The sequence below is a fragment of the Dreissena polymorpha genome, chromosome 7 (genome assembly GCF_020536995.1).
Source record: "Dreissena polymorpha isolate Duluth1 chromosome 7, UMN_Dpol_1.0, whole genome shotgun sequence".
Lineage (NCBI taxonomy): Eukaryota > Metazoa > Mollusca > Bivalvia > Myida > Dreissenidae > Dreissena > Dreissena polymorpha.
In genome coordinates this window covers 13,436,809-13,464,473 of record NC_068361.1, presented here as the reverse complement: position 1 = coordinate 13,464,473, position 27,665 = coordinate 13,436,809, and the positions used below count along the sequence as shown (strand labels likewise).

Sequence of the window (27,665 nt, the reverse complement as noted above, 5' to 3'; positions counted from 1 at the left end):
CAATGTCAGAGCTCCAATGTTCAAAAGTATGACTTAATTGTGCAGGGTGCCATACACAATACTCAATTTACTTTTTTATCCCATTTATGCCTAGTGGACTCTGCCATCCTACTAAATTGGATCAATTTATTTCTAAAATAAATGTCTAGTATATTTATTTCTATATTTAGAATATTTCTAAAAGAAATTCTTTTAACTTTAAGCAAACGGCGCAGACCCTAATGAGACGCCGCATCATGCAGCGTCTCATCTGGGTCTACGCTGTTTGCCAAGGCCTTTTTCAAGACGCTACATGTAGGCATAAATGGCTTAAATTGTGTCTACTATTTAGCTGCGATAACTATTGTGCACGTGATACATACATTGCATCCTTTAATACTATTTTTATTGTTATAGATATTGTTATAAATATTTATGTTGATATGTTATTGTTTTTTCTCCTGAAATTAATAATAATTTTCGTGATAACTATTGTGCTTGTGATACAAATATTTCTTTCTATAATACTATATTTGTTGTCTATATTATTATTAATATTTATGTAAAGATGTTTTTTTTTCTATTTAAATAAATAATTATTTTCCAACATGGTTCACAATTATAATATTATATTTTACACAAAATATTTATTTTCCTATTTATGAATAAATTGTTAAACTACTACATTGTGTTAGTTGTACTTTTTCTTGGATGCAGTGCCTGCACTATTTATAAAGCTATCTAGCATTTTACATATGAGCCTTGGTTTGGGAAAAGGGAGCTTTCATATAATGCATGTGCGTAAAGTGTCGTCCAAGATTAGACTGTGCAGTCCACACGGGCTTATCAGGGACGATACCTGCTTTTATGCTATTTTTATTTTAAAAGAATGATTTTCTTAGTAAAAATTCAATAATGAAAGAAGGTGTCATCCCAGATCCCTTATAAGGGATGCACTTTACGCACATGCTGTAAGGCCAGTTTTTTCAGACTGCGGGTCATCTTTTAACCATTTCAATCGTATGCAGACTGTAAGACAAACCTTCAGCATCCCAGGACAACAATCGTATGCAGACTGTAAGACAAACCTTCAGCATCCCAGGACAACAATCGTATGCAGACTGTAAGACAAACCTTCAGCATCCCTGGACAACAATCGTATGCAGACTGAAAGACAAACCTTCAGCATCCCAGGACAACAATCGTATGCAGACTGTAAGACAAACCTTCAGCGTCCCAGGACAACAATCGTATGCAGACTGTAAGACAAACCTTCAGCGTCCCAGGACAACAATCGTATGCAGACTGTAAGACAAACCTTCAGCATCCCAGGACAACAATCGTATGCAGACTGTAAGACAAACCTTCAGCATTCCAGGACAACAATCGTATGCAGACTGTAAGACAAACCTTCAGCATCCCAGGACAACAATCGTATGCAGACTGTAAGACAAACCTTCAGCATTCCAGGACAACAATCGTATGCAGACTGTAAGACAAACCTTCAGCATCCCAGGACAACAATCGTATGCAGACTGTAAGACAAACCTTCAGCGTCCCAGGACAACAATCGTATGCAGACTGTAAGACAAACCTTCAGCATCCCAGGACAACAGCATGTTTATCAACAGATTGGTTTAATTAAACCCATTTATGCCTAGCATATAGAAAAAAGGCCTTGGTAAACAGCGTACACCCAAATGAGACGCTGCATAGTGCGGTGTCTCATCAGGGGTCTGCGCTGTTTGCTTAAAGGAATTTCTGTAAGAAATATTCTACATATAGAAATAAATATACTAGACATCCCTAATTTTGGAAATAAATTGATCCAATTTAGAAGGATGGGAGATTCCGCTAGGCATAAATGGGTTAAACCCATGTATTTCAGCTTAATTGCATCCCAAGCCTAAGTCTTATTTGATTGCGTTTGAGTCCATTTCCCGGGAGGAACCAGTACTTAAGAAAGATCTAAGTAACACTCCAACAGTGGGGATTAAACCTGTGGCCTCTTTGTCCCTAGGCGGACACCATATCCAGTACATCACTATCTAACATATCTAGCAGTTTTATAGGCAATTCAAACAGCAATACGTGCCTCATTAATATTTGTTCGATTTATTAATGTTTAGCAGTAAATAAACAAATATTTGGAGCTGTGATATGAAGGAATGAAAAACATTTCATTGTACATGGCATTAATCAATGTCACTGTTTCTGTGTGACATTTAACATTTATTTTAGAATGTATCCATGTATTTAACAACCAAGTAGTATCTGCAATTACAACAGCTGAGTGAATAATGCAATTACAAGAGCTGAGTGAATAGTTTAAAGTGGAACATAATATGCATTTCCCACCGTAAATAAAAAAAATCGTTTTTGATAAAGACGTTCATTAATACTAATTAAGTTAGTCAATATAGGATCTGACGGAATTGTCGTTGCTTATTTAAAAGCATGTAATAAAAAGGGTTTAAAGGGATCTTACACTCGTTGCCATATCATGCCACGATTTATTAAAATAGCCACAGCGCTCTCCCTTGTTCAAGATTTTATTGAGCCAAAATAACCATTGAACATAGACTTTCATATAATTTGAGCTGTTTAATGGGGATTGATGAAGAAAACATTGTAGCAAAATACAATTTTCATTAACCAAGTCTGCAAATGTGTCGCCGTTAGTTTTTAATCTCAAATAGTTCGGTAGATACACTTAACTGAATCTCAGAAAGATTTCAGGCCGAGGCCGACTTTTTTTATTGAAAAGTTAATATCTGCCTTTACCTTAGCATTTTTTATTAACCCATTTATGCCTAGTGGACTCTCCCATCCTTCTTAATTGGATCAATTTATTTCCAAAAATAGGTATGTCTAGTGTATTTATTTCTGTATTTAGAATATTTCTTACAGAAATTCCTTCCATCATGCGGCGTCTCATCTGGGTCTACGCTGTTTGCCAAGGCCCTTTTTTCTAGACGCTAGGCATAAATGGGTTAAACCAAGACTATTCATATTAGAGCTAAAACCTAGAATTATATTTCCTTACATTTGTTTAACAAATATTGCTATACAGTAAAACCGCACCTAGATAAGATATACCACTCGAATATACCGTAGTTTACCAATAGACGTGACCTAACGATGTTGGATTTAAAAAAAAACACGTGACAGATCATCGTCTTGTAATATATTACGGAGAAAAATGACATTGCAATCTTTATTGAAACTCAGATTGCCTTTTTATATTTTAATTTATTGAATCGATCCTAATGTGAAATCCGAAACAAAAGTTTGTTCAGCGAATATTCATATTTAACTTTGAGCCTCGTTATGGAAAAACAGGGCATAACTCATTTGCTTAAAGTGTTGTTCCAGACTTGGCTATGCAGTCCTCACAGGTTTATACGGGACGACACTTTCAGGTTTTATAGCATGCCGGAATTTTTTTCTTATCGAATATACAGTTTAGGCTTTTATTGTCGTCTCGTATTAGCCTAGTCAGAGTGCACAGGCTGATATAGGACGACACCTTAGGCACATGCATTAAGCCTCATTTTCTCATAACGCCGATCATATGAGGCATAATGCAGCTTAAGGCGTTCCGTTCTAATTAGGAGACCGTTGCACGCATACTTAAGTTTATATTTACAGCACTTGAATTGTTAAGTATTTGGCGACATACCGGTCTCGTGAGCGGATCTATTTTGGTGCAGATAGTTGAAAACCATCGTTTATTTCCACCCTAGATTAAAGATGTAAAGATGTTAAATTTATTGCCTGTCTTAATACAAATGAGTCGTGTTCTGAGAAACCTGGGCATAATGCATGTGCGTAAAGTGTCATCACAGATTAGCCTGTGCAGTCCGTACAGGCTAATCAGGGACGATACTTTCCGCCTAAACTTGATTTTCGGTAAGTAGGGACTTCCTTGAAACTAAAAATACCATTAAAGCGGAAAGTGTGCTTACTGCACACGCTCATCTTGGATGACACTTTACGCACATGCGTTATGCCCAGCTTTCTCAGAACACGACTCAAATGTAATGATCACATGCAATTAGCATGATGTGTTTTTAAATTTCTTATCAATAAAAGACACTTTGTTTATTCTACAGGCGTTATGTTTAAAACAAAATTGGAGATTTGGAGTTCAAGGAACACTATCTGTCGAAAACTTGACCCGGTGACCTAGTTTTTGACCCAACTTCACCCAGACTAATGTAGTATAGTTAAACACTCTTATCATAGCCCAATCTGGGACGACACTTTGCGCACATGCAACATAAACTATTCTGTCTGTGTGCCTGTCTGTCTGTCTGCCCGAATGCCCGCCCACCCCACTCCACCCCGCCCCTTCCCGCCTCGTCCGGTCCCGTCCGACCGACCGCCCCTACGTCTGTCCGTACACCGTCCGTCCGTCCATCCATCTGTCAGTCTGTCTGTATTGGTTAAGGTAGTAATATCATTCTCCTTTCACCAACAACAAACGCACTTCTTCAATCAATACCTTGCAGGAAATAAAGTATCTGTCGATTCATGCATAAATGCCGTGGTCGACATGTACAGAGGCCTGTTGGTCCACGGTCGCCCAAATCATTTTGGCCAATCAGAACACTGATCTTGAATCAGGGGAGAGGATAAATTTCTATCATAAGAATAAACAACAAGCATATACCGTTATGTCACACAATGTATTGCATTTCAGAAGTCCTCATCGTGGATGTCATCCTGGGTTGTGCTCGGTCCCAGCTCGTTTATATGGCTGCACGCTCTCAGCAGTTGAGTAGTTGTCATGTCATCGTCTTCGTACTTCTCCCAGATCTCGAAGAGCCGCCCGTGCACTTCTTTGAAAATGTTCCGGTGTACCCGAGTCAGGGCGTGCTCCGACACAGGGCGGATTGTCAGATACACTGTTTCTGCCTCATGGCGCAACAGGGGGACGAGCACGTAAAACCCTAGGTCGGGACGCCCTGCTCGACCGTTGATTCTGCGATGCCATCCTGGAAAAAATAAATATGTTGTGAACTATATGATGTACATTAGTTTGTATTCAATAATATTTAAATTATAACTATCCAATGAAAATGTGATATATTAGTTTTTATAAGAAAATATTTAAATTATAACTATCAATTGAAAATAATATATTGCTTTATTATTCTATATATGTAAACAAAAATACCTTTAACGTCGTTGTTCGTTCTTACCGTCTGACGGTATTATATACTGTGTGTTCAACTGACTTTATTTACTTCTTCAATGAATTACACAGTTTGTATCATAATTAAAGCGGTGAGTTGTTTACTAATTGGTTACTAATTGGCCATTAAAAGCCCCTGTCGGTAAATTAAAGGCCCGAGTCGGTAATTAATTGTTTGCTAATTACGTAAATACACATACGGCTAATTGAAAGTTTGTGAGTCGATAGTAAAGCATAAGCTTTTCTAAAAAGAAAAAGACCAACTTTATTTTAAATTGTATTATTTTTCATTCATGTTATATATTATTATTTATGTATATAATACATACAATTGAAGCATAAAAAATAACAGCATTTCATGTTTTATATTTATTAAACATAATGAACTATGCACACATGTTTTTATACTAACAATAAATCATTTTATTTTATTATTACAAGTGCATACACATGATTCATAAAAAATAACAACACTTTATGCTTTATGTTTAACGCATATTATACACTATTTACAAATATTAGTATACTAACGATAAATCATTTTATTTGTTTGTTATTTATAATCATAATTGTCAACATTGTTGTAATTTTCTACATTTATATACACCCCAATATCATTCACACCTATACGGCATTATTCACACCTATCCGCCTATATATTATCAGTGGGACGAAACGTCTACCCCCTGCATCCAAAAAAATAACTGGGGTACAGATAAGCAAGCACTGATGCGTATTTACAAAGCCACTATATGGGCAAAAATAAACTACGGAAGCATAGCATACCACTCAGCCAACAACAATCTACTATACAAGCTACAAGTAATACAAAATACGGCACTAAAAATTATCACGGGCACGCGTAAATCCACAAGAACCGTTCTCCTCCACATCGCATGTGGGATGCTTACGCTGAACCATCAAAGAGAAATTAATCAGCTTAAATACCACGCGCGCACAAAGGCTTTAGGAGATGAACTCCCTATCAACTTAAGCGTAACCAAGGACGACCCGGTCTACCTTAAAGGAAACAAGAAACCCCCGTACGCGATGAATGTTCAAAAGCTAAATGAGTATTATAAGATCGATAATATTAAAGTGCAGCCACCAACTTATTATAGCCTGAGTGAAATATCCAAACCTAACATCGACTTTCACCTCTCAACACTAATTAAAAAATCCGAAATCGACTCTAACAGCGCAGCCATCGCCCTAGACTATATTAATACCACATACGGCGAACACACAGAGATTTACACGGACGGTAGTAAAAATGAGGAATTAGAACTAGCCGGCGCTGCGTACGTAGTTTATAACCCGCAAAATGCCATTATTCATCACGGCAGAGTAAAACATCAAAAAGAATTGTCCATATTCACCTGTGAACTATCGATCATTAACGACGCAATAATATGGCTAAACACGCTTGACACTCACGGTCAAACAAACTACGCGATTTTAACTGACTCTCTTAGCGCATTACAAGCACTAAACGCAGGCTCATCAAAAACGCGGCCAGACTTGGTATACGCAGTCTTAGAAGGTATCACGCAATTGACTAATAAAAACATAGCTCTGAAATTAATATGGATACCGAGTCATGTAGGCATCCCGGACAACGATTACGCCGACAAACTTGCAAAAATAGGATCACAAGAGGGTATACTCTCCGGGTTAAAACCCAGCGCACGCGAACTTATCGCCAATATTAACCAAAAAGCGTATACTGAACAAGACCACCACTATTCAATATACTGCGCTAATCATGACTTACCATTTATCACTAACCCCAGCCACAAGATTCATATCTATAGCGCCATTAAAAAAGAAGACAGAGCATATACGCGCATGCGCCTAATGGTGTCTAGATTACACGGCGATTTCCACAAAACAGTTCTCTGCCCCCAATGCAGCGTTCCAGACACCTTCGAACATTTATTCTTCATATGCCCTCATCATGCGGCCCAAAGACTAGAACTAAGTGCAGGTATAATAGCAGCATACAGCAATATCACGGTAAATATTGATCGCCGTCTACTGTTAATGCCTCCGAACAAGATCGGATCCGTTGTAAGGCAACAAGTTTTCAAATTTTTGCGAGACACGGGATATCTGAACAAAATATAAATACGCTAATTACATCGCGCATGAAACGCACAGTTAAATACTCCGATAGCGAGCTTCCACTGCGTATGCCTTATTAAAATAATAATAAACACTACAGTATAAATACACAAGATACATCGTGTTCTTTACAACCTAAATAATAACCCGTAGACCCTTGTGACTGTTGAAAACATTAATCCCGAGTGGGACGCCGCGGTGATGCGGGAGACGCCGCAGGGAGGAAAATAGAATGGTAGTATGTTGTTGTTTTTTTTAAATCAGAGTTTATTTACAGGTCCTACCGGCCTCTTTTTTTTCCGTCTACCCCTTTTCAACACAAATATCAGTGGCACGAACTGGTAGTGGCACGAAACGTCCATAAACCGGCTATAGTAAGTGGTGGTGATCTCCCTTTCTGATTTGAACTTGTTTAACAAGGGTTTTCAGAGTCCAGAGAATATTATTCTCGACAGTATTTTATACTTACCAAAGCTTACATACTATAAAACAGCTGTTGTTGACCAGAGACTACGTTGCAGTTTAAGAGAACCGCGTTGCGTGACATTTAATCGTTTGAAAGTGCTCGTTTAGAATTTGTAATTTGATTTCGCGACGTTACCTATTTAAAAACTGAACGTTGTTAAACTTGTTTGGAAAATCCAGGTTCGGATTGTATTTGAATTCGGGCGTTTAATTGTCGTGTTGCATTTGAGTTTTTAAACTTCCCCAGGGTTCGTGGAACGATATCCTTTGCCGGGAAGCCTTTTGTTTATTCTGTTTCAGGTGAAGAACATGTCTGGTGGCTGATGCAGCAGCGATGTTCGTGTTCTTATTGCCGGGGATTAAAATGTCCATCGTTTGAAGTCTGCGTGTCCTCCAAATACAAGGATTGACTTTTGCCCGTATCTGGTGAATAATTTTTAACTGTCTACAGTTGAGTGTGAAACCCAACATGTTTCTGTGGCATGCTGCTTTATATTACCCCTTTTACTGACTTATCGATAATATGATAATAGGTGCTACCTAATTTACAGGCAAAAGCTTATTTGATGTTTGTTAAAAATAACACGGGTAATATATGTCTGCACATTATCATGCAACAAAACATTCAATTTCTTTACAAAACAATATGTAATTTAGCAAAGCAATAAAATAGCATTTGTTTTAATCTTAAACAAGTTTATGAAGCTATGCTTAATGTATAGTTACCCCTTGTACTGTTTTCAAACTCTTAAACATGTATTTCATTTTTTGTTTACTTTTAAAAACAATGTTAGAATACAAAAAATAAAAAAATCTCGCGAAACTGTGTTTTATTGATGTTTTCCATTTGCAGGGATGCCATTTATGTTTTAGGGCGAGATTATTTCTAAAACGATTTTATTTAACTCAAGTATAAAAAAGAAAGGTGCCTTACTTCATTATTTTGGTCCCATGTCTAAATCATCGACATCGTAAATGTATCCCCTGCATATGTAAATGAAAAACTTTTTGTACTTAATTAATGTTAATAAACATATATATGCAACAATGCTTGCGGGAGTGTTTGCATCTATCTTGAAAGAAGTGCATAGACCTCATTCACTGCGCAAAATTACATAGACCAGAAATATCACCTTTGGCTTTGGACACAGTACTCTTTGCATATCTTCCGCACTGTTAGAGCTTATGTCATGAAATGTGGTTAACTTATTGTATTTTTCTGAATCCTCAGGAATTAACAGTTGGAAAAAACTATCGCTTATGGCATAAACAGATTGAACATTACTAGGTTAGTGCTAAGGAGAAAATACTAGTAGCAAAAATTTAGATTTATGATGAAGACCCACATCATAAGCTTAACGCTAATTATATGAGTGTACCTGTCACTTTATGTGTGAGACAAAAAATAAACAACAACATACTTATTATCACGAATTTACTGTTATCAACAAGAATTGTTTTACCAGTAAATAATTTACCAAACCATATTTAAATAAAATATAATCAAATATTTTTCACCTGAATTTTATTTCATTATTTCGTTTATTTTCATTTCATTTAATTCATTTTCATGTTTTGAAATTCAAAGTAAAGATATTCAGTCATTATGGAATGTGGCATTAAACATATAGACAGCAGCTGCGTATTGCATGTGAATGAGGCAGTTTCCACATGAATATGATTATAAAATAACAACCCGATTATTAAACTGCATGTACATCCCAATTGATTAAAGTCAAGTTTTTGTATGTTCAAGCTCATAAACAAAATAACACATTCAGTATGTTCATTTATACCCTTATCTTCTCGCCCTTGTTTCTGTGCACTCAACACATATAGTATTAGACACACTGTTATGAGTTTGCATATATTCGGATAAGTTACTACCACGGGTTTGTTAGTTCAAAAACACGCTCAGTCATGGCACTAAATGTCAATGAGTCGACTTCATCAAAGATGTAGAACAAAAATAAATACTCCATTCATCCAGTAAGCCTTCTATGAAGAAATAATAACAAGCAGTCATCAAATAAAATGAATACCGTATCCTACACTTTCGCGTCTTATATGGTCTTCAGAAAATTATTCAGAGACAGTTGACAAGACTAAACTTCTGCTTTTCGCTTATTTGCAATTTTTTCAAAGTGTCGGCATAATGTGCAAAATAATAATGGTAATACACAACATGGTCTCAGGTGTGTCAAATGAATTTTTAGGCAAGGATAATTAATTATAGGTATAAGTTCAAGTGTACAACACCCTCTTTTGTAATAAAAATATTGCAACGTCAGGGTTTTTTTTACTAAGAAAGTGACGCCGATATTCGGCGTCTTCCCCTACCAGAATTGTTCCCCTAAAAATACCATTTCCCCTCCAAAAATATAATTTTTCACCAAAATATAATATTTTACCCTCAAAGAAATGTTTTTTTTCTTTTGGGAAGTCGACACTTATCCAATTTGACATACAGAGTCTCTTCTCAATAATTGCAGTTTCTTTACAGTTCACTAACGTTGAACATTACAGAGTCACAATTGCTAATGTTTCAGTCCCGGTCAAGCTTTATAGGTCCAGAATTGCTTTTTTGTTGAGTACAAAGCACGCAGTCAGTTTTGCTCAGCAGAATGCTGCATGGAATGTGTGAAGTCCAGCATTTGACAGAGCAGCTTCTAAAAGAAAATCAAAGAGAATCCATAAAATGTACATATGAATTAGTCTATTTACAATGTGTATGTCAGCACAGTTTGATTTTTTACAGTTTGAAACAATTTGGTACGAAAATGATCGAGTATGAGTCGGAGATGCAATATTGTTTACAATCACAACGTAACTTAATTCAGCGATTTTCCTCCTTCTTTATAAAGTACCGGTAAACGGTACTTTCCCAATCAAGCAAAAATTCCCAAATTCCCAAATCGGCATCTGAAAAAATCCCAATTGACGTCCGAATTTTTTCTCAAAACGACCGAAATTTTCGTAACAAAACCCAACTTTCGGCGAGCGAACAAAGAAAATCGTATAGTTGTGTGTGGGTGTGACCATTCCCTTTATGTACCAGTCCCTTTATGTACCACTTTGAGACTTTATGTACCACCTATATATTATGAAGGTGTTGTCCATTCATTCATAGCAGTGTGAATGGACATTATTAAGTGTTGATCGAGTCAAATTTAAGTTTATCAAATATTGTCTACTATAACATTGCAATTCATTGTACTGAATCATTTATTTCTTGCTATCATAAAAGTTTTGACAATTTGGAAAAAAAAAGTTCAATAAAACAGATTAAATTAGTAACTCAGTTCTTACTAAGTAAAATATTGCTGAATTTTATGTGGCCTGAATTAAAATTAAGTTTGTTTGCCCTTTACCGACCGACCCACTTTTTACCCCCCCCCCCCCCCCCCCCCCGACCCAAAAAATTTTATTGCGATTTCTGAAAACATTTTTTTTTTTTTCGCCAATCATAAAAGAGCCGAATGCAATATTTATTTCTGCGCATATTTATATCCCTGTCCATTCTTATCGCCCCTGACCAATCTAGGTCGCTCCGATGGTTGGAATTTCATAACCCCAGAATAGACAGTAATGCAAGCGTCTATAACCAGCATCGCGATCGGCGGTGTTCCGTGAAAATGGCCAAACGACATCATACTTAACTATTGGTTCGCGAAAGTAGTCTTATTGAATACTAACTATCGAATTTACGATGGACATCATATAATTAGTATGGATTAATGAAAAGAAAGTGTCATTCTACGATGAAGCATACGTTTTAGATACAAATAAAACTCTTTTTTTTTGAAAATGTATGAACTGAATGTCACAGAACAAGTGTTTGAAAATTGAAATGCAGTCTACTCCCATAGAAAAATGCATCTAACAGTTACATGATTATTGTTCGAAAATGCAAAATAAAAGACAAACATGATTAGATTTATATGCAAGTGGATCTGTGTTTAATCAGATTCATGTGCATATTCTGCTTTATTATGCTTGCCACTCTAAACAGTTTACTGTAATGGCATGTTAGTGAAATGGATATTTAAAGGTAAACTTATTTAATATATTAATGTCTCTTAGCTAAATGCATCGACAACACTCAAGTATATATGTTTCAAGCGTTAATATATCCACAAACTGAAACTAACACGCTTAATTTATTTCCCCAAATCAAGTTTTCATGCTAATGTTAGTTGCAATAATACAACTCCCAGCTATTGACCTTCTGAGCTGTACGAATGTACTCATTAAAGCTCAGAGCATTCAAGAAGAACTAATGCTTATGTTCAGTTTGCCTTTCCGTGAATTTACTTTGCCATGCCGAGACTATGCACTCACCGGTCAAACACTTTAAATTGAGGCCTGTAAAAATTTCAACTGGCCTGTGAATTGTTTCTCCTGGTAGGCAAGTCTGGCCTGTTAAATGTGACGGTCTTTCACAATGTCTGGATTTTTCCATTAAAGGCTTTGGGCTGTCTTTCTACACTCCTTCAATGCTTGTTGCATGCTAATTAAGCCCAATTGAAGGGAAAGGTTGAAGTTAAAAATAAAAGCTGTCTGGCAGTTAAATAATGACAAATGCATTTGAGCAATTAACATCATATTATAATGAACACGTATTTGATGTTATAACACACAAGCATGCATTTGATATTGATATATGCAAGAAACAGCAAACAAGATAATGAAAAGCTACATAGGGCTTCGTACACTGCAACAGTGCTTTAATAACGCTCGATTGGTCATTGTCGGCTCGGGTACTACTTACATGTACCCCGGGTACTCTAAAGTATACTTACATGTACCCCGGGTACAATAAATATACTTAATCGTACCCGGGAAATTTGACGCTAAATCGGTCGTTGTCGGCTATTTTTTTTTTAATTTTAATTATATTGACATTTATATCAATTTTCTGTAAAATGGCCTTCTATATTATCGAAACTCATACTCAAAAAGCATGTTGATGCAGTTTTTTTAAAGAGAAGTTTGTTTAAGCTAATCGAAAGCGCGTTTTACAACATCGGATTTGGGGAGGAAATACTACTCGGGTACAGTCTAATATCGACTTAAATATTAAGTATATTAACCGTACCCGGGGTACGTGTAAGTATACTAAAGATTACCCGGGGTACATGTAAGTAGTACCCGAGCCGACAATGACCAATCGAGCTTTAATAACAGTGTATTAAATATTCATAGACTATAAGTGTATTAAAAATATAATTTCTCAAATAAAATATAATAATTTTCCTACCTACCTACCCACCTGTAAAATTTAGGGTCGGTAAAGGGCAAACCAACAATATTTTTATTGTGGCCTGTTATATCTATTTTGTTTTTGCAATTCATAATGTAATGTTAAGAACCAAAAAAAAAGTTAAATCTCAGTAACTTAGTAACTCAGTTCTTACTTAGTAAAATATTGCTAAACTATGTGTAAAATATAAAAATGTAGCAATCTAAATTACGTGTACAAAATAAAAAAAAATCTCAATTAGAATTATAATTGAAATTATGTTAAAATTCATAAATTATTTTATTTCCAATAGCAAAAATAAAATGATAAAGCTAAAATGAAATAAACCTTATGCAATGGTTACAGTATCTCTAATGAAGACTAATGACACTGTCTGGTGCTCAACAGCTCTAAATTCCTCGCCTATGCCAGGTGTGAAATGTCATGTTTTTTTAGTAAACATCCCAAACCAAATGGGTCCTTCTTCACAAGTGACACATTCCTCAAATAATTAGACCAATTAATTACAACATTTATTCTTTTATACTTTTATTTAATTTTACATAACAATAACATAGTCCAGCACATGGTCTCATAATACATTTTCTAATTTTCTCTTTATCCTCCCTTTGCTTTTTTTATTTGAAAACGAACGTGATAATTTTATAATTACATAGGTACCTAATAACTTTATTTATACCACAAATAGACATCCTTTGATGACACCACCAGTTATTTTTTGTTTGTAAACACGATAAAAGAAGGATTTTTTTTATTTTTCACAGTTTGAAAATTAAGGTCATTCTCTAAACATGATTAAAAAAGGAAATAATTTTATTTTTTACAGTTTGAAAATGAAGGTCAATCTCTCTTCTCTTCAAAGTATCACATTTCAACTATACAATAGGAAATACAAACATTTTAGTTAGACTTAGTCAGGATAAGATAGTGACAAATGGATTTTTACAATATACTTTAATTTAAGGTAAGAATATGAATCATTTATTACTACTAGGGCTAATAAATTATACTAAGACAGTCACTGACACACAAGCTGGTATAAAATATAATCTATGGCAATATATTAGTCTATTCATAAATAATATGTCACAAAATACATTTCATTATTAACACACCTTCATATTAAACCATATATTATTTATCTCTATATATTATATATATGGTACATAAAGGGTCAGATAGTGGTACATAAGGGGACTGGTACATAAAAGGTGACATCCGTTGTGTGTAACCACGCGCTCGATTAATTTGGGGTTTTATTATTCAGCGCGTGCAATCAATAGTGTCGTTACTGTTTCCGGTTCTTTTGTCAGGCAGCTAGCGTACTGTTTTATGTCGGTTTGTAACCTTGCCTTTGTGGAAAGGGTGTTCAGTCTAATGAACAATCTTTGCACAAACAATCGGGACCGTCTATCACACAACACATTGACAGCACTAATGATGCTGTGCAGAGAGGTATGCCAGCAACTGATAGATGATCAAACATCAAAGATTGTTGAAATTTTCAAAAAAATGAAAGACAGAGACATTGCTTAACAAGAGATTAAAACAACTTGTAATTGATTTTGTGTGTTCTTTATAATATTTTGTAATTTATTTCAACTTAATTAATTAATGGTCATTAAGGCATGCCTGCAAATGATTCTTTTAATGGGTATGTTCAATTAAGTATGAACTGTATGATGTATTCAATAAGACCCAAACTTCACGACGCGATTTTCCCAATTTAAGGATTTCACAACTCGTTTTTTCCCAATTTTGAGGTTTTCACGACTCAATTTTTCTCAATTGGACCGGTACGGGTACTTTTCCCAATTGGACAAGGAAAATCGCTGTTAATACATCACAAAAGAAAGGGTCTTTAGAATAATCACGTAGAATATACTCAAGAAATAACTCCAAAACTTAATAAAATGATAACTTTTATGTTCCATTAGTTTGACTGAATAATAATGACATTAAATTTAAAATCGGCGAAATTTTGTATGTGCCGAAAACAGTTCCCATGTTATCAAAGGTAATCTTTAGCAATATAATTATAGATTGATGTTTTATGTAACCAAACGCAATATTTTAATTGAATAATTACTTAGTGATTATAGTGAGTTAGTAATTACTTACTGGAGAAGATAATGAGAACCTCCTAACTCCCTATCACTAGGCGGACACCACATCCACTACACCATTATGCTTTTACATTGGCCTGTATTATTGAATGTCCACACCAACCCCCTAACTAGAAACCCTGGATCAGCCACTGAACAGCTTATCAGCATGAATACAAATGAGCTTGATCAACTTAATATCATTTTCTTATTAGATTTTTTATGCCCCCATTTCGAAGAAAAGGGGGTATATAGTTTTTGCACTGTCCGTCGGTCGGTCGGTCACACTTCGTGTCCGCTCTCTAATTCAAATAGTTTTCATCCTATCTTTACCAAATTTGGTCAGAAATTGTATCCAGACAATATCTAGGTCAAGTTCGAATATGGGTCATGCCGGGTCAAAAACTAGGTCACGGGGTCACTGAGTGCATTTCAAGGATTTAGCATGGTGTCTGCTCTCTAATTGAAGTAGTTTTCATCTGATCTTTACTAAACTTGGTCAGAAGTTGTATCAAGACAATATCTAGGTCAAGTTCAAATATGGGTCATGCCGGGTCAAAAACTAGGTCACTGGGTCACTTAGTGCATTTCAAGGATTTAGCATGGTGTCCGCTCTCTAATTGAAGTAGTTTCTGATCTTTACTAAACTTGGTAAGAAGTTGTATTAAGACAATATCTAGGTCAAGTTCGAATATGGGTCATGCCGGGTCTAAAACTAGGTCACGGGGTCACTTAGTGCATTTCAAGGATTAAGCATGTTGTCCGCTCTCTAGTTTATGCGACTTTCTGATTTATTTTGATATTCTAAGACATTTTTATGCCCTCAAAGGAGGGCATATAGTGATCGGACTGTCCGTTTGTCTGTCCGTCCGTCTGTCCGTCACACTTTGCGTTTAGATTTCGAAAAATGCTCATAACTTCTATGTCGCTTCAGATAGCAATTTCATATTTGGCATGCATGTGTATATGGACAAGGCCTTTCCATACGCACACAAATTTTTACCCCTGTGACCTTGACCTTGAACTTAGGGTCCACGTTAAGGTTCGAAATCTGTGTTTAGGATTTGAAAAAAGCTTATAACTTCTACCAAGCGTTTACACAGTTATACTTTTATGTAGTGACAAAGTTACAGTTGGGGGCATCCGTGTCCTGTGGACACATTTCTTGTTTGGATTGGCATTTTAATGAAATAAAATAAGTTAGTTTCTCAAATATTTTTGTAGTTGTTTGTAACTATTTATGCCCCCGGTAGGGTTTCACATAGAAGTTGAACTGTCCGTCAGTCAGTATGTGTGTCAGTCTGTCCGTCCGTCGGAAAAAACCTTCAACATTGGACATTACTTTTGCATTATTGAAGATAAAAACTTGATATTTGGCATGAGTGTGTACCTCATGGAGCTGAACATTTTGAGTGGTGAAAGGTCAAGGTCATCCTTCAAGGTCAAATGTCAAATATATGGCGTCTGTCCGTCCAAAAACTTTAACATTGGCCATAACTTTTTCAATATTGAAGATAGCAACTTGATATTTGGTGTGCACGTGTATCTCATGAAGCTGCACATTTTGAGTGGTGGAAGTTCAAGGTCGAGGTCATCCTTCAAGGTCAAAGGTAAAAAAAAAAATTCAAAGCAGGGCAATAGGGGGCATTGTGTTTCTGACAAACACATCTCTTGTTAATAATTGTTTGTGATGGGTAGATATTACAATGAGCAACTAATACCATTACCTTTTTATCCCTAGCCATGGGCGGAGGGATTTTGTTTTTGGGTTGTCTGTCCGTCCGTCTTTCCAATTGTCCTTCCAGCACTTTTGTGTCTGGAGCCATATTTTGGAAGTGCTTTGGCGGATTTCATTGAAACTTGGTATGAGTATATATATGGATAAGAGGATGATGCACGCCAAATGGCATCGTACACCATCTGTTAATAACCGAGTTATTGCCCTTTGTTTCTTAAAAAATGGTTCTTTAGTGTCAAATATAACACTTTTGTGTCCAGAAGCATATTGGCAGGGTATAGTGATTCAATGAATTTGCTTGTTATTTTAAGTTGTGTGACAGAGATCCTTGATGTTGTATTCCGTGTGTGCACTGAAATTAACGTGGTGCTTTGCGAGATTCTTCCACGTGATTTTGATGTGAGAATGTTTCCCAATGGCCACTCTCAGGGGCACAGTTGAGGAACTACTGCCAGTGGATAAGGAGTGCAAACAGCATGCTGTGGGAACTGAGTCACCATGTGCCTTCTGTGAGATACATGGACAAATGAGCAAATAAACAGGTATAGGGAAAGATCTGGAGTGAAATAGGAAGTTTCTCAGCAACTGTTGCATGGAAATTCATCATCATGAAACTTATAAATAAATAAATATATGCATCATTATACTGCGGTGGACCAATCCCAAATTCTGTTCAGACATCCTTCTTTGCTCAAGAGATATGCCCCCTTAATTGGTGAAAATTGACTCATTGAGCATTTTTGTTGCAATTACTGGTTTCTTAATAACTTTTACATGAAATATCATGAATTTTAAAATAGATGTATTACTTTGTGGTGGTACACTTGCACGTTATGTTGGTTTCAGCTCTAGACGTAAAGCCCCATAATTAAAGATATCTGTCTGCGCTGTAATATGGAAGTTAATGAAATTAAAAAATAAACATGTATTATCATTTTTAGCTCATCTATTTTTTGAAAAAAAATTATGAGCTATTGTCATCACCTTGGCGTCGGCGTTGGCGTTGGCGTCGGCGTCCGGTTAAGTTTTGCGTTTAGGTCCACTTTTCTCAGAAAGTATCAATGCTATTGCATTCAAACTTGGTACACTTACTTACTATCATGAGGGGACTGGGCAGGCAAAGTTAGATAACTCTGGCGTGCATTTTGACAGAATTATGTGCCCTTTTTATACTTAAAAAATTGAAAATTTTGGTTAAGTTTTGCGTTTAGTTCCACTTTTCTCAGTAAGTATCAATGCTATTGCATTCAAACTTGGTACACTTACTTACTATCATGAGGGGACTGGGCAGGCAAATTTAGATAACTCTGGCATGGATTTTGACAGAATTATGTGCCCTTTTTATACTTAGAAAATTGACAATTTTGGTTAAGTTTTGTGTTTAGGTCCATTTTATTCCTTAAGCATTAAAGCTATTGCTTTCATACTTGCAACACTTACTAACTATCATAAGGGGACTGTGCAGGCAAAGTAATGTAACTCTGACTGGCATTTTGACAGAATTATGTGCCCTTTTTATACTTAGAAAATTGAAAATTTGATTAAGTTTTGTGTTTAGGTCCACTTTATTCCTACAGTATCAAAGCTATTGCTTTCATACTTGCAAGATTTATGAACTATCATAAGGGGACCGTGCAGGCAAAGTTATGTAACTCTGACTGGCATTTGAACGGAATTATGGGCCCTTTATACTTAGAAAATTGAAAATTTGGTTAAGATTTATGTTTTGGTCCACTTTACCCCTAAAGTATCATAGATATTGCTTTCATACTTGGAACACTCACAAACTATCATAAGGGTACAGTAAAAGGACAAGTTGCATAACTCTGGTTGTCATTGTTACGGAATTATGGCCCTTTTTTGACTTAGTAACTTTTAATATATGGTTAAATTTTGTGTTTCGATCCACTTTACTTCTTAAGTATCAAGGCTATTGCTTTCAAACTTCAAATACTTACATGCTATCATGAGGTTACTGTACCTGGCAACTTTAATTTTACTTTGACCTTTGAATGACCTTGACTCTCAAGGTCAAATTATTAAATTTTGCTAAAATTGCCATAACTTCTTTATTTATGATTAGATTTGATTGATACTTTGATGAAACTACTCTTACCTGACATACCACAATAGACTCCACCCAAACCATCCCCCGTGCCCTCCCCTCCCCCCCTCCCCCCCCCCCCCCTATTTTTTTTTTTTTTTTTTTTTTAAGATCATCTCACAAATGACCACCACACCCTCACACTATTTTTTTTTAAAAAATGGTTATGTTTGAAATACCGTCCAACCATCGCACCCAAAACCCCCCCCCCCCCCCCCCCCCCCCCCGCCATCGCCCCCCCAACCCCCCCCCCCCCCCCCGATTTTTTTTTTTTTTTTTTTTTTTTTCGCTTTTTTGGAAGATAATGTAATAAATGTCCACAACCCCACACTATACACCCCTCTTCACTCCACTCCTCCCTCCTTTGTGATTGAAAATGAGAGTCCCTTCACCTTTAAAAAGAAAATAGATGAGCGGTCTGCACCCGCAAGGCGGTGCTCTTGTTTTAGTAGTTCTTGCAAAGGTTTCGTCAGGATGATCATTTTGGTCAGTTCAGAGTTGTACACTATAATTGATTGAAACTAAAATATTTTTTCATTCGTTGAGGGAAACCAGTTCATTGAATTTGCTGCTTTAATATCTTAGTTATGTTTAAAACAAATTGGTACGGTAATTATCTATAATCAAAATTTAATTTTAAGAAGTCCCTGTACTTGTCCCATGATGGACTACATCTGAGTGCTGAAGGGGCTAGGAGGTGTTAAGCATCCATACAGGACGACCTGCCAAACCAGCTGTGTGTTGAGGCTGCTGTTCAAGATCCTACAGAATGGCCAGCTCTCTCAGCCACGGAAGTACCGGTTCAGGAGCATGACAGAACCATAGCACTCTTTTCGGATATTGTGCAGACTGTGAGTTTAGTGCTACAACAAAGTGGACTGCATTTATGAGCCATAAGCAAATGTGATTTATGCACAAAACTGCAATTCCGCCTCAGGCTAAAACCTTAACATTGGCTCTAAAATCAAAGCCCTTCCACCTACAAATACATGTATTCATAACAATTTGATTTTGCTGTAATTTTTATATTTTTGAATAAAATAAGCCGTTTCAAAAAAAGTATAATACCTGTATAATTCCATGTGAATTTCCCACGATGGTATCCCAACATTTTCAAGCAATTACGAGATTTGCTTCGGTCAGCGTCAGAAGCATGACGTATTTCTCATGAATAATCATTATGTTATAATGTCCTGCTCTTAGGGATTCTTCAGGAAAAAAGGAAATCGTGCAAAAATGAAAAGTGTATGTGGGGCAATGCATAACTGAATGAAACTGCCTCAAGGAAAGAAGTGGGTTTTCCTATGATTTTGAAATTTCCCATTATCTATTAAAATAGTGGGCCAAATCAATAAAAAGCACAGGAAAGTACACTCCAAATTATGCAATCCGATCCTGACTAAAGATCATGTGTACATGTAAAATGAAACAAGATGACATTGTGAAAGTTTTAAGATGCTAAAAAATGCAGAATGTTTGTCTTTTAGCATTTGTACGCCAATGTTACTTATTTTAGGGTATTCCTATTGTAATTAACCTTCATATTAGACTTTCTGTTGTTGGAAGTTTTTATATAGCATATACGTGTTGGGCAATTTTTGTTGATCATAAATCCTTTTTTTGCTTAAGAAAATTTGCCTACAATTTTTTCTTCATTAAGTGCCTTAATTTAGCCCAAAATAGACCAAATCTTGAACAGTTAGGTCAATTTATCTAATTAATCAATCAAAGACCTCTACCAAATATATTGTGGAATAATGTTTTCAAGTGACTAAAGCGTTTACTGTTTCATATGCACAAGGGTCAGCAATTAATTATTATCTCCCACCATATGTAGAGAGATATTGTTTTGGCGTTGTCCGTCCGTCTTTCCGTTCGTCCAGCCGGCACTTTTGTGTCCGGAGCCATATCTTGGAAGTGCTTTGGTGGATTTCATTGAAACTGAGTGTCAAATATACAACTTTTGTGTCTAGAAGCATATTGGTGGGGAATATCAATTCCACAAATTAGCTTGTTTATTTTAATTGTATGGCATAGAATGGTCTGTATCTTTAAAATGTAAAAAGTTCATGGTCAAGTTACCACATGGAGATGGTTTTCAAGATCTTTCCAAACATGCCAAAGTTATTTGCTTTCAAGGAGAAAGTCACTAAAGTTATTAGTTACTATATGATACTTCAACATACTATCAATTGTTTAAAGATGAATTATACGTAATGAGGCTTAAACAAAATGCCAGCAAAAAATTGAATATTGTGCATTTTAGAAATATATTTTGCTCTCAAAATGAGAAAGCATGATTATTAATGATCATATAAGCTTTATTTTCATATTTAAGATAAGGATGTTGTATACCAATACATGAAAAAAGCAGTGGCTTATATAATTTTCATTCATTAGGTGAGTTATTGAAAGCTGTTTTACCTTCACACTTCATGAATATGTGGCCCTGTTTTCACCGTATTTCAGCTTCACAGTTTCTGCCTGTTTTTACGCCACAAGGACTCGCTGAAGAACAATGCTATTCAAACCATTATGAACGGCATCACCAGCTGCAAGCTGGGACTCAAGGTTTGTACATGGGGCATTTTTTGCCAGATTGCGAAAAGTACCAGTACCAGCCCAATGAGAAAAAATGAGCATGAACAAACCTTAAATAGGGAAAATTTGCTTTATGAAGTTTACATATTGGGAAATTGGTGTATTTCATTTGTTGCTTACAAATACTTTACCATTGATAAATTAATGTTGTCAAATTGTTATTATTATTTAAACTTAAGCTCAAGCAATAGATCTGCATAGGGAAATTAATTGAATGTTGCATTAAATGTAGCCTACAAAAAAAAATTAAAATGTTTTTTTTTTGGAAACCTTTAAATGGGTATTTATCGAGCAGCAATGGGAAAATAGATTTTTACTCATTGGGAAAGTGCCATTTTCCAGTACTTTATAAAGAATATTAAAAATTGTTTGAATATAACTTAGCTCTTTGTGAACGGCAAGACGTGTTGCAAGCTTGGACTCCAGGTTTGTACCTGGGGCATTAATCTTGGTCATTTTAGTGTTTGGTAACAAAAAGGGTGGCTAAAATGTTACGTTATCATAAGTGTCTTGTTCTGAGAAAACTGGTCTTAATGCATGCGCGTATAGTGTCATCCCAAAATATCCTGTGCAGTCCACACAGGCTAATCAGGGATGGCACTTTCCGCTTAAATTGGATTTTTGGCAAGGAGGGACTTCATTGAAACTAAAAATACCATAAAAGCGGAAAGTGTCGTCCCTGATTAGCCAGTGCGGACTGTACAGGCTAATCTGGGACGACACTTTACCCACATGCCTTTAGCCCAGTTTTCTCAGAACGCGAATCATATACTCTCACAGGTGGACTACCAGGCGGCAGAGCTGACAAAAATAGGGGGGAAGATCATGTACACCGGCGTGTTGAAGCTGGACACAGTGTTCCTGGCACGCGCCATACATTCCAACAAGAAGGACCTGAAGCAGGAGGTATTCCAGAAGGCGTTGAACGTGATGCTGTCAGAGACAGTGCAAGCTATTTACAACCTTGTGGATCCCGGGAAAGACGCCATCAAGTAAGTGTTATCTATGTGAGCATTGATCTGGGATAATGAAGATTAATGCATGTGCAAAAAGTGTCATCTCACATTAGTCTGCACAATCTGCACAGGCTAATCAGGGATGAGACTTTCTGCTTTAATGGCAGTTTTTGCCTAAACTATTCTCTTCATAGGACAAATCTAGCACAGGCTAATCAGGGATGAGACTTTCTGCTTTAATGGCAGTTTTTGCCTAAACTATTCTCTTCATAGGACAAATCTAGCATGGGCTAGTCAGGGATGAGACTTTCTGCTTTAATGGCAGTTTTTGCCTTAACTATTCTCTTCATAGGACAAATCTAGCTCAGACTAATCAGGGATGAGACTTTCTGCTTTAATGGCATATTTTGCCTAAACTATTCTCTTCATAGGACAAATCTAGCACATGCTAATCAGAGATGAGACTTTCTGCTTTAATGGCAGTTTTTGCCTAAACTATTCTCTGCATAGGACAAATCTAGCACAGGCTAATCAGAGATGAGACTTTCTGCTTTAATGGCAGTTTTTGCCTAAACTATTCTCTGCATAGGACAAATCTAGCACAGGCTAATCAGGGATGAGACTTTCTGCTTTAATAGCAGTTTTTGTCTAAACTATTCTCTTCATAGGACAAATCTAGCACAGGCTAATCAGAGATGAGACTTTCTGCTTTAATGGCAGTTTTTGTCTAAACTATTCTCTTCATAGGACAAATCTAGCACAGGCTAATCAGAGATGAGACTTTCTGCTTTAATGGCAGTTTTTGCCTAAACTATTCTCTTCATAGGACAAATCTAGCACAGGCTAATCAGAGATGAGACTTTCTGCTTTAATGGCAGTTTTTGCCTAAACTATTGTCTTCATAGGACAAATCTAGCACAGGCTAATCAGGGATGAGACTTCCTGCTTTAATGGCAGTTTTTGCCTAAACTATTCTCTTCATAGGACAAATCTAGCACAGGCTAATCAGGGATGAGACTTTCTGCTTTAATGGCAGTTTTTGCTTAAACTATTCTCTTCATAGGACAAATCTAGCACAGGCTAATCAGAGATGAGACTTTCTGCTTTAATGGAAGTTTTTTCCTAAACTATTCTCTTCATAGGACAAATCTAGCACAGGCTAATCAGGGATGAGACTTTCTGCTTTAATGGCAGTTTTTGTCTAAACTATTCTCTTCATAGGACAAATCTAGCACATGCTAATCAGAGATGAGACTTTCTGCTTTAATGGAAGTTTTTTCCTAAACTATTCTCTTCATAGGACAAATCTAGCACAGGCTAATCAGGGATGAGACTTTCTGCTTTAATGGCAGTTTTTGTCTAAACTATTCTCTTCATAGGACAAATCTAGCACAGGCTAATCAGGGATAAGACTTTCTGCTTTAATGGCAGTTTTTGCTTAAACTATTCTCTTCATAGGACAAATCTAGCACAGGCTAATCAGAGATGAGACTTTCTGCTTTAATGGAAGTTTTTTCCTAAACTATTCTCTTCATAGGACAAATCTAGCACAGGCTAATAAGGGATGAGACTTTCTGCTTTAATGGCAGTTTTTTCCTAAACTATTCTCTTCATAGGACAAATCTAGCACAGGCTAATCAGGGATGAGACTTTCTGCTTTAATGGAAGTTTTTTCCTAAAACTATTCTCTTCATAGGACAAATCTAGCACAGGCTAATCAGGGATGAGACTTTCTACTTTAATGGCAGTTTTTGCCTAAACTATTCTCTTCATAGGACAAATCTAGCACAGGCTAATCAGGGATGAGACTTTCTGCTGTAAGGCCAAAAAGAAAAATAGTTGTGTTTCCGGTCACCCGACCGACCCTATCTTTTTGGGGCCGACCCAAAAACTTATTATCCAATATTTGCCTTTTTTGTTAATTTTTGCCCGTCGAATTCCAAGTTCGGCGATTTTTTTCCATCTCCGTCCGGTTGAATTCGGCGATAACCAGAATTATTGTATTGTGACCTGCAAAATAACATCCCGTCGCCGCGAACGCTTTATATTATACACATTGTGCAATCGGGGGACCAGCCTGTTTTTCCCGCAAAATCGATATCCGGCGTTCCGTTTCATTGTAAACGTGGCGTCGTCCATTTTGTCCGTCAATTTGAACAAATGTTTTCATCATGCCGGAACAAAGTCTTTGAATTCTTATTCAAACTCCATGACTTTAAAGAATGTATGGCACAGATACCACCCAGCACAGTCGAAGCGATCGAAACTGGAAGTTTGTGGGTTTGCTGCTGAAGAAAAGGTGAGTTTTTTTGTCTGTTGGACAGTCGAGCTTACAATGAGCCTTCCTTATTTGATATAACTGATCCAAACTGCTATATTTAGATATTAGAACAGTGTTCAACACTTTACACTGATTTATGGAAAACATGAAAAATAAAAAGAATTTTAAATAATAATAAGTTTTTCCTACCTACCGACCCTACTTTTTTTCAGGAGGTGACCTGAAACACAACTATTTTTCTTTTTGGCCTAATGGCAGTTTTTGCCTAAACTATTCTCTTCATAGGACAAATCTAGCATGGGCTAGTCAGGGATGAGACTTTCTGCTTTAATGGAAGTTTTTGCTTAAACTATTCTGTTCATAGGATAAATCTAGCACAGACTAATCAGAGATGAGACTTTCTGCTTTAATGGAAGTTTTTGCTTAAACTATTCTCTTCATAGGACAAATCTAGCACAGGCTAATCAGGGATGAGACTTTCTGCTTTGATGGCAGTTTTTGCCTAAACTATTCTCTTCATAGGACAAATCTAGCACAGGCTAATCAGGGATGAGACTGTCACTTTCTGCTTTAATGGCAGTTTTTGCTTAAATTATTCTCTTCATAGGACAAATCTAGCACAGGCTAATCAGAGATGAGACTTTCTGCTTTAATGGAAGTTTTTTCCTAAACTAATCTCTTCATAGGACAAATTTAGCACAGGCTAATCAGGGATGAGACTTTCTGCTTTAATGGCAGTTTTTGCCTAAACTATTCTCTTCATAGGACAAATCTAGCACTAGCTAATCAGGGATGAGACTTTCTGCTTTAATGGCAGTTTTTGCCTAAACTATTCTCTTCATAGGACAAATCTAGCACTAGCTAATCAGGGATGAGACTTTCTGCTTTAATGGCAGTTTTTGCCTAAACTATTCTCTTCATAGGACAAATCTAGCACAGGCTAATCAGGGATGAGACTTTCTGCTTTAATGGAAGTTTTTTCCTAAACTATTCCCTTCATAGGACAAATCTAGCACAGGCTAATCAGGGATGAGACTTTCTGCTTTAATGGCAGTTTTTGCCTAAACTATTCTCTTCATAGAACAAATCTAGCACAGGCTAATCAGAGATGAGACTTTCTGCTTTAATGGAAGTTTTTTCCTAAACTATTCTCTTCATAGGACAAATCTAGCACTAGCTAATCAGGGATGAGACTTTCTGCTTTAATGGCAGTTTTTGCCTAAACTATTCTCTTCATAGGACAAATCTAGCACAGGCTAATCAGGGATGAGACTTTCTGCTGTAATGGCAGTTTTTTTCCTAAACTATTCTCTTCATAGGACAAATCTAGCACAGGCTAATCAGGGATGAGACTTTCTGCTTTAATGGAAATTGTTTCCTAAACTATTCTCTTCATAGGACAAATCTAGCACTAGCTAATCAGGGATGAGACTTTCTGCTTTAATGGCAGTTTTTTCCTAAACTATTCTCTTCATAGGACAAATCTAGTACAGGCTAATCAGGGATGAGACTTTCTGCTTTAATGGCAGTTTTTGCCTAAACTATTCTCTTCATAGGACAAATCTAGCACAGACTAATCAGGGATGAGACTTTCTGATTTAATGGCAGTTTTTACCTCAACTATTCTCTTCATAGGACAAATCTAGCACAGGCTAATCAGGGATGAGACTTTCTGCTTTAATGGCAGTTTTTACCTAAACTATTCTCGTCATAGGACAAATCTAGCACAAGCTAATCAGGGATGAGACTTTCTAGAAAGCTTTAATGGCAGTTTTTGTCTAAACTATTCTCTTCATAGGACAAATCTAGCACAGGCTAATCAGGGATGAGACTTTCTGCTTTAATGGCAGTTTTTGCCTAAACTATTGTCTTCATAAGACAAATCTAGCATGAGCTAAACAGGGACGACGCTTCCACCAGATCTTGATTTTTAACAAAAAAGAGACTGCCTTTTAACCAAAAATACCATAAAAGCGGAAAGAGTTTTCCCTTACTAGCCTGTGCAGACTGCACAGGCTACTCTGGAATGAAACTTTACGTACATGCATTAAACTCTGAAAGCATTGAACCTGAAATCTGTCACAGACCGTGGCTTAGATATATAATCCCAGGAAAGATGTCATTAAGTAATAAGCATTCACTGAAGTTAGTTTTTTGTCCTAAATGTTGCAACCCTGTTCATAAGAACGTTACCCAATATTATTTGTTTTGACAACAGGCTATTCATCCTGTTAAATAATAAGGCGTAGTTTTAAAAAAAAGGCTTATATCACAATTATTTTATAATTGCATGTTTTGCAAGTAAGCAGCAAAGATATTGTCGTTTTAATGTGTAACTCTAACCAACTATTTTAATTGAAACTTTTAGATAAAAAACTGTGCGCAAGACTCTGTAACATATAGTTATGTGAAACAATAATATTGATGGATACACATTTTCATGGATTTTTGTTGTTCAGCCTAAATACCAATTAAAATATTCATCAAAGTATATATATAATTTTTAATCATACAATATAAACAAAACAATGAATTAAAGGGGAAAAACAATTATGTCTGATTCTAAATTCTATGCACGTGCATTAACCCCCAGATTCCCAGATGCTATGCACAAGCATTAAACCCCATATTTCTAGATTCTATGCACAAACATTAAACCCCATATTCCCAGAGTCTATGCACAAGCATTAAACCCATATTCCCAGAGTCTATGCATAAGCATTAAACCCCATATTCCCAAATTCTATGCACATGCATCAAACCCCATATTCCCAGAGTCTATGCACAAGCATTAAACCCCATATTCCCAGAGTCTATGCACAAGCATTAAACCCCATATTCCCAGAGTC

General features: G+C 36.3%; 3 protein-coding genes across 10 annotated transcripts in view; 2 read left to right on the top strand and 1 right to left on the bottom strand.

Moving 5' to 3' along the window:
* Window positions 1-27,665, bottom strand: part of LOC127837163 (uncharacterized) — a 768,625-nt gene that overhangs the window by 231,831 nt on the left and 509,129 nt on the right. The gene's annotated exons all lie outside the window — the stretch shown is intronic.
* The window catches only part of LOC127837159 (uncharacterized), a 915,490-nt gene continuing 895,534 nt past the window's right edge, over window positions 7,710-27,665 (top strand). Inside the window, exon 1 of the transcript XR_008029151.1 lies at window positions 7,710-7,948. The gene's annotated coding sequence lies outside the window, so the exon portion shown is untranslated. The remainder of the gene's footprint in view (window positions 7,949-27,665) is intronic.
* The window catches only part of LOC127837164 (uncharacterized), a 33,974-nt gene continuing 14,250 nt past the window's right edge, over window positions 7,942-27,665 (top strand). Inside the window, exons 1-5 of the mRNA XM_052364087.1 lie at window positions 7,942-8,194; window positions 17,186-17,416; window positions 19,620-19,829; window positions 21,448-21,549; window positions 22,360-22,571. Of these exons, the coding sequence (XP_052220047.1) occupies window positions 21,514-21,549; window positions 22,360-22,571 (248 nt within the window). The 5' untranslated portion in view covers window positions 7,942-8,194; window positions 17,186-17,416; window positions 19,620-19,829; window positions 21,448-21,513. The remainder of the gene's footprint in view (window positions 8,195-17,185; window positions 17,417-19,619; window positions 19,830-21,447; window positions 21,550-22,359; window positions 22,572-27,665) is intronic.